Raw genomic sequence first — 15235 nt, 5'->3', positions numbered from 1 at the left:
GGCGAAGAAAAGATCTCGTGAGTGTGTGTGTGCGTTCCAAGCCCTAAAATGTCACGTCGTCGATCGTATCTCAATTTACATTTAAATTACCGTCTGGGAAGTTCTTAACTGGTTCTCAATAGCAATACAATCGACGGTACTACATATAATAAATATGTGGTACCGGCCATTGTTTTATATGGCGATGGCCGGCTCGTTAATTAATTAACATACATGAAACTTAACAAGAGATGGCGCTGAAGGTACATTTAAAATTCCTCCCGCCAAATAAACAATTTCTCTAGATCCATAAAGATTGTTTTATTTAGTCCCGTTCGGCCCCCGCTAATCAAACATCGATAAAACTTTTAATCAGAAAATTATAACAATTAAACCGCTCGTTTATTTTTATATCGGTTAAATAAAACAAGAAGAGTAGAACGCGGTTTATTTTATTAGTATGGGCGTCAGAACATGTGCTGACAATATGCGGAATGTGGGGCGAAAATATCGATAAAAGCGTGCGAAACTTCGGCGGTCACGCAAACACGAAACGCTCCTCCCAATAATTTCCCTTGAGGGAAAAAAATGAAGGGCGCATTTTTTTTTGTCTGTGTATTTACGAGCCAAAACCATTTGCCTTATTACTTTTGAAAGGTCGAGGTCTTTTGGGCGTAGCCCCCTCCATACATCAGAAGTGGGATAATAGTTCAAGGCCACCCTTGCCTAAATTAGCGCAACATTTCAATAAAAATTCCCAATTGTGGTACGAATGAAACTTAGATGCACCAAAGCCATAAAGTTAAGAAAGAAATCGCGGATTAAGTACGTAATACATGGGGGTCCCGCGAAAGGTCAAAAGTCAAAATAAAAACACACTGATGAATGGCCGCGATAAAAACACGATGCGATAATCACTTACCGGGCGCTAATCTTAACGAAAATCTTAATGATCGCCCGCAGTATATACATTAGGTTCCTGTAATCTCAACAGGTTTCTGCGATTTATTTTACAATACGGGGTTCATTGGGACGTAATGCACAATGGCGACATTCGAAAAAAATCTAGAGAGAGAGAGTGATTAAAATTATTAATAAAAACAGAAATTACGGTAATAATACAATACACTATAATGATATTTAGATCTATTAAGAAATATTTCTACACTAAAAATTCCATACATACTCCTCCACACACACTCTAATGTTACTCGCTTATATTTGATATCATTACACCGCCTGTTCGTCTATTATTTGTGGTACATTGTTCTAAATGATACCCATCCACCTCCAATTCACACATTTCTTCTACAAAAGACACATGAGTTTCAGATAATAGCAAAATTTTTGGGTTCCACCATTTATTAATAAAACTATATTGATTCAAACCATATTTTTGATGTGCGTTAACACAATTAATACACTTAGGTTTACCTTCCAAGCAATCTTTAATACCACGGTTACCAGAACATTTTGGTTAAACCATTGTACTAGTGCAATCTTTCATAACATGACCATATTTACTACATTTAAAGCAACGTATAATACCATAATCGTTAGTTCTATCCTATATTAATTTTTTGCCTATCTATTATGAAATTACGCTTCGCCCTTTTCTTTTACAAATTGTAGCATATTTTGTCTTATTTTTTGCAAGAAATCCTATGAGCATATGAAAACAAATCTGACAGTATGATAAACTCGCCAAGTGGTTATTGAATTGCATATTTTGCTACTATGAAATCAAAAAATGAAATATTTATTTTTTGCACAGGCGCCATTGTAAAAAAAATTATTTCTCAAAAACTACTGGACCAATTGACTTACTTTTTTTTTTGCTTGATTCATAAAAGATTCGGCTATAACTCACGCAATTTTCATGTGAATTGGACTTGATTTTTAATTTCTATGAATTTTTAAAGTTTTTCTGGTCCCTCATTTATTTTAAATATAAAAGTGATCGTCGTTTTCAATTAAGTTATGCTTTTAGCGTAATTTATACTCTGTTAAAAAAAATATTTCTTAAGACCAATTGACTTGCAGCCTTCTTTATTTGATTCTTTACATAAACCATATAATTTCCATGTAAATTGGACGTGATTTACATTTTTAATGAAATATTAATTTTTTGCACAGGCGCCATTGTAAAAAAATTGTTTCCTAAAAACTACTGGACCAATTGACTTACTTTTTTTTTTGCTTGATTCATAAAAGATTCGGCTATAACTCACGCAATTTTCATGTGAATTGGACTTGATTTTTAATTTCTATGAATTTTTAAAGTTTCTTTGGTCAATAATTTATTTGTAAAAAATTGATCGTCGTGCTCAATGAAGTTATGCTTTTAGCGTAATTTATACTCTGCTAAAAAAATATTTCTTAAGACCAATTGACTTGCAGCCTTTTTTATTTGATTCGTTACATAAACCATATAATTTCCATGTAAATTGGACTTGATTTACATTTTTAATGAAATATTTATTTTTTGCACAGGCGCTATTGTAAAAAAAATTATTTCTCAAAAACTACTGGACCAATTGACTTACTTTTTTTTTTGCTTGATTCATAAAAGATGCTGCTATAACTCACGCAATTTTCATGCAAATTGGACTTGATTTTTAATTTCTATGAATTTTTAAAGTTTTTCTGGTCCCTCATTTATTTTAAATATAAAATTGATCGTCGTGTTCAATGAAGTTATGCTTTTAGCGTAATTTATACTTTGCTAAAAAAATATTTCTTAAGACCAATTAACTTACAGCCTTTTTTATTTGATTCGTTACATAAACCATATAATTTCCATGTAAATTGGACTTGATTTACATTTTTAATGAAATTGTTATTTTTTGCACAGGCGCCATTGTTAAAAAAATTATTTCTCAAAAACTACTGGACCAATTGACTTACTTTTTTTTTTGCTTGATTCATAAAAGATGCTGCTATAACTCACGCAATTTTCATGCAAATTGGACTTGATTTTTAATTTCTATGAATTTTTAAAGTTTCTTTGGTCAATAATTTATTTGTAAAAAATTGATCGTCGTGTTCAATGAAGTTATGCTTTTAGCGTAATTTATACTCTGCTAAAAAAATATTTCTTAAGACCAATTGACTTGCAGCCTTTTTTATTTGATTCGTTACATAAACCATATAATTTCCATGTAAATTGGACTTGATTTACATTTTTAATGAAATATTTATTTTTTGCACAGGCGCCATTGTAAAAAAAATTATTTCTCAAAAACTACTGGACCAATTGACTTACTTTTTTTTTTGCTTGATTCATAAAAGATGCTGCTATAACTCACGCAATTTTCATGCAAATTGGACTTGATTTTTAATTTCTATGAATTTTTAAAGTTTCTTTGGTCAATAATTTATTTGTAAAAAATTGATCGTCGTGCTCAATGAAGTTATGCTTTTAGCGTAATTTATACTCTGCTAAAAAAATATTTCTTAAGACCAATTGACTTGCAGCCTTTTTTATTTGATTCGTTACATAAACCATATAATTTCCATGTAAATTGGACTTGATTTACATTTTTAATGAAATTGTTATTTTTTGCACAGGCGCCATTGTTAAAAAAATTATTTCTCAAAAACTACTGGACCAATTGACTTACTTTTTTTTTTGCTTGATTCATAAAAGATGCTGCTATAACTCACGCAATTTTCATGCAAATTGGACTTGATTTTTAATTTCTATGAATTTTTAAAGTTTCTTTGGTCAATAATTTATTTGTAAAAAATTGATCGTCGTGTTCAATGAAGTTATGCTTTTAGCGTAATTTATACTCTGCTAAAAAAATATTTCTTAAGACCAATTGACTTGCAGCCTTTTTTATTTGATTCGTTACATAAACCATATAATTTCCATGTAAATTGGACTTGATTTACATTTTTAATGAAATATTTATTTTTTGCACAGGCGCCATTGTAAAAAAAATTATTTCTCAAAAACTACTGGACCAATTGACTTACTTTTTTTTTGCTTGATTCATAAAAGATTCGGCTATAACTCACGCAATTTTCATGCAAATTGGACTTGATTTTTAATTTCTATGAATTTTTAAAGTTTCTTTGGTCAATAATTTATTTATAAAAAATTGATCGTCATGTCCAATTAAGTTATGCTTTCAAGGCTCTTTTAGCTATAATGGGCCAACAATGTACAATTCATTACCACCTGCAGTAAAATCACTCTCCTCTATAGCAACTTTTAAGCAGAAATTAAAAACCTTAATTTTAATTAATTCTTTTATTTTTGGCCATTAAAAACTTCTGTTTATTCTCCAATCTATCATCAATAATTCGTTGAAAATAGTTTAAAATGTTATTTTTTTTGCACGATATAGTTAATTATAAATAATTTCCAGTACCTACTTTTAGTTAGGTTGCTCTGCATTTCATTTAAATTTTAATTTAAATTAGCATGGCAAGATAGAGTAGCCCTAGAAACTCTAGCGGGAGAGCCATTCCAGTGGTCTTAAAACGTATAACTTCTAGGCACTAGGGGTCATTTTTCAATATGTTTTTACAGAGAATTGATAAGAATTTATGTTCTAAATGTCTTAATAAATTAATCAAAAACAACATCAATTGTCAATTGTCAATTTTTTTCCAGGCAGTTAAGCTGTTTTATTTTTAACTGCTTAAAAAAATAAATCAATTAGACCAACTGCTTGGAAAAAAATTAACAAATTTTTTCCAGTAGCTCTAGAGGTATATACAAGGTAATTTTTCTAGGCAATTGAACCTTTTTTTAACGTTTTCAATTGCCTGGAAAAATCAATTGATTACCCAACTGCCTGAAACGACAAGAAAATAGAAATATTTTTCTTAAATTGCTTATAAAAAAATCTGTCATGTGATTGCTTTAATTTTTTGGAATTTTTTTCAGGCAGTTTCACTCACTGTTTTTCCCCCAATTGCCTGGAAGAAGCAATTGGTTACCTCAACGGTCTGGAAAAACAATAAAAAACTAGGAACAATAAGAATTCGTATAGGAATCTAAGCATATATTCTCTCTTTACTTGAATGGTGTTTTTGTGAATTTTTCCCAGGCAGTTGACTATTTTTGGCCTAAATTGCCTAGAAGAAACAAGAAAAATTTAAAAAAATCCGTTTTTTTGAGATCATAATAATTTGTTGTTTTTTCCAGGCAATTGATTAAAACAATTTTGCACTGAAAAAATGCCTGGAAAATGTTGACAATTTGCACCTAAAATTTACCACTCTTCACTGCTCTGAAAAATTTCTTAAAAATTGCAAATTTTCCCTTCTGATTAAATTTTTTCCAGACAGTTGACAATTTTTTTTTGTTGCCTGGATACATTTTAAAGGAATTTTTTGAAAACGTTTGAATTTTTTTTTTTTTTAATTTTGCCATTTTTTGGAAAAAAGTTGAAATTAAAATAAAACTGGTTAAATTGCCCGGAAAAAATATCAAAGTTACTCAGAGTGCTGAAAAATCAGGGGCATATTTGAACTTCTTACCAGATTTTTTAAGTAGTTAAATAGGTGATAAATTCCAGGCACTCTGATGAGTAACTCTTCAACCTTTTCCAGGCAGTTGAACCATTTTTTATTTGTTTTGCGTCTTTTAAGAAAACAGTAATAGATATCACAATTTTGACTCGACTAATTGATTTTTGAGTAAAAATTAGCAAGAAACGAGATGCCACTCGACTACTTTATTTTCATTTTTAAAGAAGTTGCGTTTTTTGGGAAAACCGTAGTAGATATCAAAATTCTGACTTGACCAATCGATTTTTGAGTAAAAATTAGCAAGAAAAGAAATGCCACTCGACTACTTTATTTTCATTTTTAAAGAAGTGGCGTTTTTTTGGGAAAACCGTAATAGATATCAACATTTTGACTCGACCAATCGATTTTTGAGTAAAAATTAGCAAGAAACGAGATGCCACTCGACTACTTTATTTTCATTTTTAAAGAAGTTGCGTTTTTTGGGAAAACCGTAATAGATATCAAAATTTTGACTTGACCAATCGATTTTTGAGTAAAAATTAGCAAAAAAAGAGGTGTTGCTTGACCACGTTATTTTCATTTTTAAAGAAGTTGCGTTTTTTTGGGAAAACCGTAATAGATATCAAAATTTTGACTTGACCAATCGATTTTTGAGTAAAAATTAGCAAGAAACGAGATGCCACTCGACCATTTTATTTTCATTTTTAAAGAAGTTGCGTTTTTTGGGAAAACCGTAGTAGATATCAAAATTTTGACTCGACCAATCGATTTTTGAGTAAAAATTAGCAAGAAACGAGATGCCACTCGACCATTTTATTTTCATTTTTAAAGAAGTTGCGTTTTTTGTGAAAACCGTAATAGATATCAAAATTTTGACTTGACCAATCGATTTTTGAGTAAAAATTAGCAAGAAAAGAGGTGTTGCTTGACCACGTTATTTTCATTTTTAAAGAAGTGGTGTGTTTTGGGAAAACCGTAATAGATATCAAAATTTTGACTTGACCAATCGATTTGTGAGGAAAAATTAGCAAGAAACGAGATGCCACTCGACCACGTTATTTTCATTTTTAAAGAAGTTGCGTTTTTTGGGAAAACCGTAATAGATATCAAAATTTTGACTTGACCAATCGATTTTTGAGTAAAAATTAGCAAGAAAAGAGGTGTTGCTTGACCACGTTATTTTCATTTTTAAAGAAGTTGCGTTTTTTGGGAAAACCGTAATAGATATCAAAATTTTGACTTGACCAATCGATTTTTGAGTAAAAATTAGCAAGAAAAGAGATGCCACTCGACTACTTTATTTTCATTTTTAAAGAAATTGCGTTTTTTGGGAAAATCGTAATAGATATCAAAATTTTGACTTGACCAATCGATTTTTGAGTAAAAATTAGCAAGAAAAGAAGTGTCACTCTACCACCTTATTTTGATTTTTAAGAAAAATGCGTTTTTTGAGAAAACGGCTGTAGATATCAAAATTCTGACTTGACCACTCGTTTTCTGAGGAAAAATTAGCAAGAAACGAGATGCCACTCGACCACGTTATTTTCATTTTTAAAGAAGTTGCCTTTTTTTGGCAAAAAGTTAATAGATATCAAAATTCTGATTTCCGAGGAAAAATTGGCGAGATAAAGGCTGCCACTCGACTAAACTAATTTAAGTTTTATGACAGGAAAAAAAATTATTTTGAATCTAGCAAGAATAATTTTAAGAAAATCAGCCTGTAATTTGTGCAATGTCCATAAAATAATAAAATTTATGACCCGTCATACGCCCCCGGGACGTACATAAATCCATCGGAACACACATCAATTATTTACTACAACTTTTCGAGGCCGAAAAAAAATCAATTTTACGCGGATTTATTCCATCGATACCCGGCAATTTCGGCGCCCCATTTTTTTCCGCAGCACTGAAAGGGCCGCAACCACGTTATTCAATTAAAAAAACGAAAATTTACGACTCCCAAGTGGACTTTCTCTTCTCCACCCACATGCGAACTTTAGGACGACCGTCGCGTTTTGTCAATTTCGCAGATTTCCTGTACGGATAACGATCGTAATTATCGCTCGTAAGTCATATAAAAAAAATCTTGTCTTGATCGTCATTCACAGAATTTGCGTGTATGTCCCTTTAAGGGCCTATAATCGGTTTTTTTTTTTAAAGAACAATTGAAAAATATGCCACCCAAGTGATGTTTAATGTACCTACAGTCGGGTCGATAATCATCGTTTATCCGCGATGAGAGACCTTCGCACAAGAAATTCGTCACATTAATGGCGACCGTTTACCAAAAAGGACCCGAACGATTAATTACGTCAAAAAGGTCCGTACCGGGAAGAAGAATATAGGCGTGCGTGTTGCTTTTTTAAATGTCCGGATTATACGTTTAAATGGGCCGTTTATATCCGCGTATATATAAATATATATATAAATTATTTTAGCGTCCTTCACGTCACGATTCGTTTTCTTCGTCGTCTGCCCTCGGGACAATTAAAAAAAAAAGTGAAACGGGGTGCGAATAAAGTCCAGTTCACAGATCTATTAGAATCTTTGATGTGTCGCAGATGCCGCACTTAATAGTCCGTGCGCCTATGTCGTATTTATTGTCGCATGATATACATGTTTAAATGGTAAAATTTTCTATTGTTTATCTATGAAATCATCTTAAATAGGATACGTAAAATTCCATGTTTTTTATTTTTCTTTTGAAAATGTCAATTTTTAGAAAGAAAATAATATGAAAAAATTGACCGCGGACTAAAATCCCAGGATCTTACAAAATATTTTAAACACTTCCAGCACTCACAGACTTGTCACCTCTTTTTAGCCAGTCTATTAAACAGAGATAAAACACCTGCGTTCTGGCGATTCCTACTTCAGGTTGTGCAAGTGATTGTGTATCTCTCTCTATCCCATTGATTTTAAGGATTACAGGGCCGTACCCAGATACATTTTTGGGCAGTTTCTGTATTACTCTTGTCGCGTTTTTAAAGAGATCTTTAATGATAAGTCTATCGCCTTTAAAATAGTTCTGCTAGATAGGTCTAGCACCTTTAATAGTTGGGTTATGTGAGGTCATTATTATTTGATGGGTTTTGGCGGTTTTGCTTTTTACACGATTATGAAAGTGGAGGATTTAGAATTTGTCTTGTATTCGTTTAAGTATCTTGCAGTTTTGTATAAGATTAACCATGATCCTTGCAGACGATCAAGATCTGCACTATGGGAATTAGTGATCGTCAAAGGATCTTTAGATCCAGATGGACCTAAATATCCAAAAGTGGGTAAAAAGTCGATTTTTTAATTTTATACCGCTTCTGGTTCTTCTGGCACGTCCAGGATCGTCTGGAAATGACACTTTTCTGGTGTAATCATGATCTTTGCAGACGATAGAGGTCATTCCATAGCGAGCGTCAAAGGGTCTTGGGACTTATATGGGCCTAAATGCCTAAAAACGATGTAAAAATTCGATTTTTTCACTTTCTACCGCATCTAACTTGTCTGGAACGCCCTGGATCATCCGGAAATTATATTTTTCTGACGTAATTATGATCTTTGCAGACGATAGAAGTCATTCCATAGTGATCGTCAAAAGATCTTGAGATCCAGATGCACCTAAATGTCCAAAAACGATGAAAAAGTCAATTTTTCCACTTTCTACCGCATCTGGCTCTTCTGAAAGATCCGGGATTATCTGGAAATTATATTTTTCTAACGTATTCATGATCTTTGCAGACGATAGAGGTCATTCCAGAGTGATCGTGAAAGGATCTTAAGATCCAGCTGGACCTAAATATCCAAAAAAGGGTAAAAAGTCGATTTTTTAACTTTCTACCTTTTTCTGCTTCTGGCACTTCTGGAACATCCTGGATTATCTGGAAATTATATTTTTCTAACGTATTCATGATCTTTGCAGACGATAGAGGTCATTCAAGAGTGATCGTCAAGGGATCTTGAGACCCAGATGGACCTAAAGTGTAAAAAGTCGATTTTTTCACTTTCTACCGCATCTGGCTCTTCTGGAACATCCAGGATCATCTGGAAAACAGACTTTTCTAACGTAATCATGATCTTTGCAGACGATAAAAATCATTCTTTGATGATCGTTAAAAGATCTTGCGATCCAGATAGACCTAAATGCCAAAAAACGATGTAAAAATTCGATTTTTTTACTTTCTACCACATCTGGCTCTTCTGGAAAATCCTGGATCGTCTGGAAATTATGCTTTTCTGACGTAGTTATGATATTTGCTGACGGCAGAGGTTATTCCATAGCGATCGTCAAAGGATCTTGAAATCCAGATGGACCTAAATGTTCAAGAGTATGTAAAATGTCGATTGTTTTACTTTCTACAGCTTCTGGCACTTCTGGAACATCCTGGATTATCTGGAAATTATATTCTTCTAACGTAATTATGATCTTTGCAGATGATAGAAGTTATTTCATAGTGATCGTCAAAGATTGGGATCCAGATCAACCTAAATGTCCAAAAGTGTGTAAAATATCGATTTTTTTCACTTTCTACCGCTTCTGGCACTTCTGGAACATCCATGATCATCTGGAAATTCTACTTTTCTGACATAATCATGATTTTTGCAGACGATAGAGGTCATTCCGTAGTGATCGTCAAAGAACCTTGGGACCCAGATGAACCTAAATACCCAAAAACGAGGTAAAAGTCGATTTTTTCACTTTCTACCGCAACTACTCTTCTGGGACGTCGTGGATTGTCTGGAAATTATGCTTTTCTGACGTAATCATGATCCTTGCAGACGATAGAGGTCATTCCATAGTGATCGTCAAAGGACCTTGGGATCCAGATGGACCTAAATGCCCAAAAACGATATAAAAGTCGATTTATTCACTTTCTACAGCTTCTGGCACTTCTGCAACATCCTGGATTATCTGGAAATTATATTCTTCTAATGTAATTATGATTTTTGCAGATGATAGAAGTTATTTCATAGTGATCGTCAAAGGACCTTGGGATCCAGATGGACCTATATGCCCAAAAACGATGTAAAAGTCGATTTTTTCACTTTCTACCACATCTGGCTCTTCTGGAACGTCGTGGATCATCTGGAAATTATACTTTTCTAACGTAATCATGATCCTTGCAGACGATAGAGGTTATTCCATAGTGATCGTCAAAGGATCTTGAGATCCAGATGGACCTAAATGTCCAAAAGTGTGTAAAATGTCGATTTTTTCACTTTCTCCAGTTTCTGGCACTTCCGGAACATCCTGGATTATCTGGAAATTATATTCTTCTAATGTAATTATGATTTTTGCAGATGATAGAAGTTATTTCATAGTGATCGTCAAAGGACCTTGGGATCCAGATGGACCTATATGCCCAAAAACGATGTAAAAGTCGATTTTTTCACTTTCTACCACATCTGGCTCCTCTAGAACATCCTGGATCGTCTGGAAATTATATTTTTCTAACGTAATTATGATTTTTGCAGACGATAGAGGTCATTCCATAGTGATCGTCAAAGAATCTTGAGATCCAGATGGATCTAAATGTCCAAAAGTGTGTAAAATGTCGATTTTTTCACTTTCTCCAGTTTCTGGCACTTCCGGAACATCCTGGATTATCTGGAAATTATATTCTTCTAATGTAATTATGATTTTTGCAGATGATAGAAGTTATTTCATAGTGATCGTCAAAGGACCTTGGGATCCAGATGGACCTATATGCCCAAAAACGATGTAAAAGTCGATTTTTTCACTTTCTACCACATCTGGCTCCTCTAGAACATCCTGGATCGTCTGGAAATTATATTTTTCTAACGTAATTATGATTTTTGCAGACGATAGAGGTCATTCCATAGTGATCGTCAAAGAATCTTGAGATCCAGATGGATCTAAATGTCCAAAAGTGTGTAAAATGTCGATTTTTTCACTTTCTACGGCTTCTGGCACTTCTGCAACATCCTGGATTATCTGGAAATTATATTTTTCTAACGTAATTATGATTTTTGCAGATGATAGAAGTTATTTCATAGTGATCGTCAAAGGACCTTGGGATCCAGATGGACCTAAATGCCCAAAAACGATGTAAAAGTCGATTTTTTCACTTTTTACCACATCTAGCTCCTCTAAAACATCCTGGATCGTCTGGAAATTATATTTTTCTGACGTAATTATGATTTTTGCAGACGATAGAGGTCGTTCCAGAGTGATCGTCAAGGGATCTTGAGCTCCAGATGGACCTAAATGTCCAAAAGTGTGTAAAATGTCGATTTTTTCACTTTCTACCTCATCTGGCTCTTCTGGAACGTCGTGGATTGTCTGGAAATTATGCTTTTCTGACGTAATCATGATCCTTGCAGACGATAGAGGTCATTCCATAGTGATCGTCAAAGAATCTTGAGATCCAGATGGATCTAAATGTCCAAAAGTGTGTAACATGTCGATTTTTTCACTTTCTACCGCTTCTGGCACTTCTGCAACATCCTGGATCGTCTGGAAATTATATTTTTCTAACGTAATCATGATCCTTGCAGACGATAAAGGTTATTCCATAGTGATCGTCAAAGGACCTTGGGGTCCAGATGGACCTAAATGCCCAAAAACGAGGTAAAAGTCGATGTTTTCAGTTTCTACCGCTTCTGGTTCTTCTGGAACATCATGGATCATCTGGAAATTATACTTTTCTGAAGTAATTATGATTTTTGCAGACGATAGAGGTCATTCTGTAGCGATCGTCAAAAAACCTTGGGCCTCAGATGGATCCAGAAAATAGTGAAAAAAGTCGATTTTTTCATATTCTACCGAAACGTCCAGGATTGTCGGGAAATTATGCTTTTCTGACGTAATCATAACCTTTGCAGACGATAGAAATCATTTTATAGGGATCGTCAAAGAATCTTGGGATCCAGATGAACCTAAAAGCCCAAAAACAGTATAAAAGTCAATTTTTTCCCTTTCAACCGCATCTGGATCTTCTGGAACATTTAATAACTAACAGACATTTAATATTTTTTTAGTATAAGCATTTAATTTTGTTAATGTTCCTCTTATCTCTCCTATTATGCACAATAACTAAATATGAGGCAAACAATATGAGTGACTGGGACTGAAGTCAGACGTCTAACAAAATAGTACGTGGACGTCTGTAGTCAAATTTTACGAATCAAATGTATAAATTTAAAAACATTTATTTATTTAATAAAACGATTAAATATCGCTCAGAATATTACTTTATGACTCTTTCTAGATAAAATTTTGCGATTTAAATGTTTACAATACAAGTAACACCGGGACACGGACTATTCGCGGCACATCAAAGATTCTAATAAGATCTCCGAACTGGACTTTATCTAAATATCACCTAGAATTTAGACCCGATGGGTACAATCTTCTTTGATTTATACCGAGTTTAATCCATTAACAAATAACTCACTTATAAGAGGGTGAATCAATATGCAAAAGGTATCGATTACGCCGATACGGGTGGCAAAATATTCAAATTAAATTGGCAAGGATACACGTTTAATGGAGCCATTAAACGTAACCGGAACACCCATTAACAATAATTAAGGGGCTTGAAAATGTACGATCGTAATTGACCGTAATAATCGGGCGAGTTATTTAAGTAAAATTCGGATTTTTTTTTCTCCAAAAAGAACAGAATTTTATTGCATGAATATGTGTAGCCTTATATTAATTGTTTACTGTTAAATAGATAAAACATGATGTTAAGGCGATCCCGAATAGCGAAAAGTCGGATGTAAACTTTACCTATACTCGACTTTCGCCACCCAAACATGAATTATGTAAATTTCAATATCGGTTTCAGGTAGGAACGAGAATGAGTAACGAGTCCGTTTAAAGCTCGGACAATGATAATAACAGAACGTTGATAAATCCCTGCGATCATGAGAGCGCATAAGGAAACCGCTCCCGAAGAAGAAAGTGCTGCTGCCGATCAGGTAAACAGGATCATTATAATACATTAATCGGGGCTTCCGGGTTACGATTTACAATGCAAATTTACTTGAATGGCATGGGACCTATCGAAATGTTTAAAACTAACCGCTATTAAATGAAAACTTCGTTATTTTATATGGGACACGCAGTATGCTATTGCCCATTTGGATTCTACGTGAAACTCTAAGAAATTTGAGGGATCACACGATATACTTTGGTGCAATACTTTTTGAGATATTTTAAGCGGAAAATGTACTTTTACTTATCTTAGAAACTATTGCACTAGTGTCACAGATTTACAGAATACAACAGAAACAAATTTTTAAAATCTGTGCTAGTGTGGCAAGTGACCCATCAAACTTTCATCATGCAATTTGACCTAGAATCCAAGTAAATATTAATATATAGGGTGTGTATATCAAATTTGCAATTTTTGCTTGACGTACCATTTTGTCACTTGTCAAAATGGTTGACATTTGCAATTTATTCATGCGAGTAAATAAAAATGACAATTTTAATCGGTTCTTAAATATCAACTATTCTTTGACTGGTTATAACTCAAAAAGGGTTGTTCTAAAGTAGGACATGTGACCCCTCGTATTAGAGTTTCACTGAGAATCAGAAAATGTAATAATATATTTCTCAAAAAACAAATTGATTGGAATTTTTTTTTAAATTTCGTGATTTGTTGTGAACGAATGCCTGAATTTTTTTTTTAATTTTTATGATTTTTTGGAATTTAATGCCTGGAATTTTTTCAAATATTTAATAAATTTTCTGGTCATTATTCCGTGAAATTTTCCCAAAATTTTGATGATTTTTCTGGATGAACTTCTCGAAAAATTGGTATTTTTTCTTTGAAAAGTAACGCCTGGAATATTCCATATATATACATATTCCACCAATATTGGAAACCACGTTTTATTGCCTGGAATTTAGTCAAAAATTTAATGATTTTCTTGAAATTATTGCCTTGAATTTTTCAAAAAATATGATTTTCTGAATGCCTAGAATTTCCCAAGAAATTTATGTTTTTCTATCTAGAAAACTGTGCTTAGAATTTCAAAATATTTTTTAATTTACGCTAATTTTTTGGCATATATTGTCTGGAATATTTCCTAAATATTTGATGATTTTTCGGGAATAAATCAGTTATTTTTTTTTATTTAATGATTTTTCGCAAAATTAATTGCAGCAATTTAAGAAAATAAAAATTTTTAGCAGAAATTTTTATTTGTATCCCTGAAATTCACAATTCTTAAAAAAAAAGTATTTTCTATTTTTTTGAGAATTTATGCCTGGAATTTTAAGATTTCTTTAAAAGTTCATTTTTTTTTTGTAAAATTGCTTATATAATTTTTTTTTAAATATTGACGATCTTTATAAAATCATTGAGTGCCTAGAATTTTTCCCAAATTCCGATGTTATTTTGGGCAATTACTGAATGCTTGGAATTTTCCGAAAATTAATTTTTGTCAAAAGTTTTTATCTGGATTTCCTTAAAATATTGATGATTTTTCAAATTTTCTTGGCAAAAATTTCATGATTTTTCGAGAATTAATGCCTGAAATTTCAAAACAGTTGATGATTTTTTTTTGCATCTTGTGTCTAAAATTTTTCCAAAAATTTGATGATTTTCTAGAATTCAATGCCTAGAAATTTATATTTTCCAATTTGAAATATCGTGCTTGGAATTTTAAGATATTTTGCAAATTTTCTAGCATTTATTGCCTGGAATTGTTGCTTAATATTTTATGATTTTTCTAGCATATAGTGCCTGGAATTTTAATGTTTTGCAATTTATTATATTTTCTTGCATTAATTGCCTGG

General features: G+C 32.6%; 1 protein-coding gene across 15 annotated transcripts in view; it reads left to right on the top strand.

Annotated features, from left to right (window-relative positions):
* Positions 1-15235, top strand: part of LOC126746168 (rho GTPase-activating protein 21) — a 176908-nt gene that overhangs the window by 24069 nt on the left and 137604 nt on the right. Inside the window, exon 3 of one of the 15 annotated variants that reach the window (XM_050454302.1) lies at positions 13275-13407. The exons of the other annotated variants lie outside the window; for them this stretch is intronic. Within the exon in view, the coding sequence (XP_050310259.1) occupies positions 13354-13407 (54 nt within the window). The 5' untranslated portion in view covers positions 13275-13353. The remainder of the gene's footprint in view (positions 1-13274; positions 13408-15235) is intronic. 15 annotated transcript variants of the gene reach the window in all.

Source organism: Anthonomus grandis, chromosome 17 (genome assembly GCF_022605725.1).
Source record: "Anthonomus grandis grandis chromosome 17, icAntGran1.3, whole genome shotgun sequence".
NCBI classification, from domain to species: Eukaryota; Metazoa; Arthropoda; class Insecta; order Coleoptera; family Curculionidae; genus Anthonomus; species Anthonomus grandis.
This window is presented reverse-complemented; position numbering and strand designations above follow the sequence as displayed.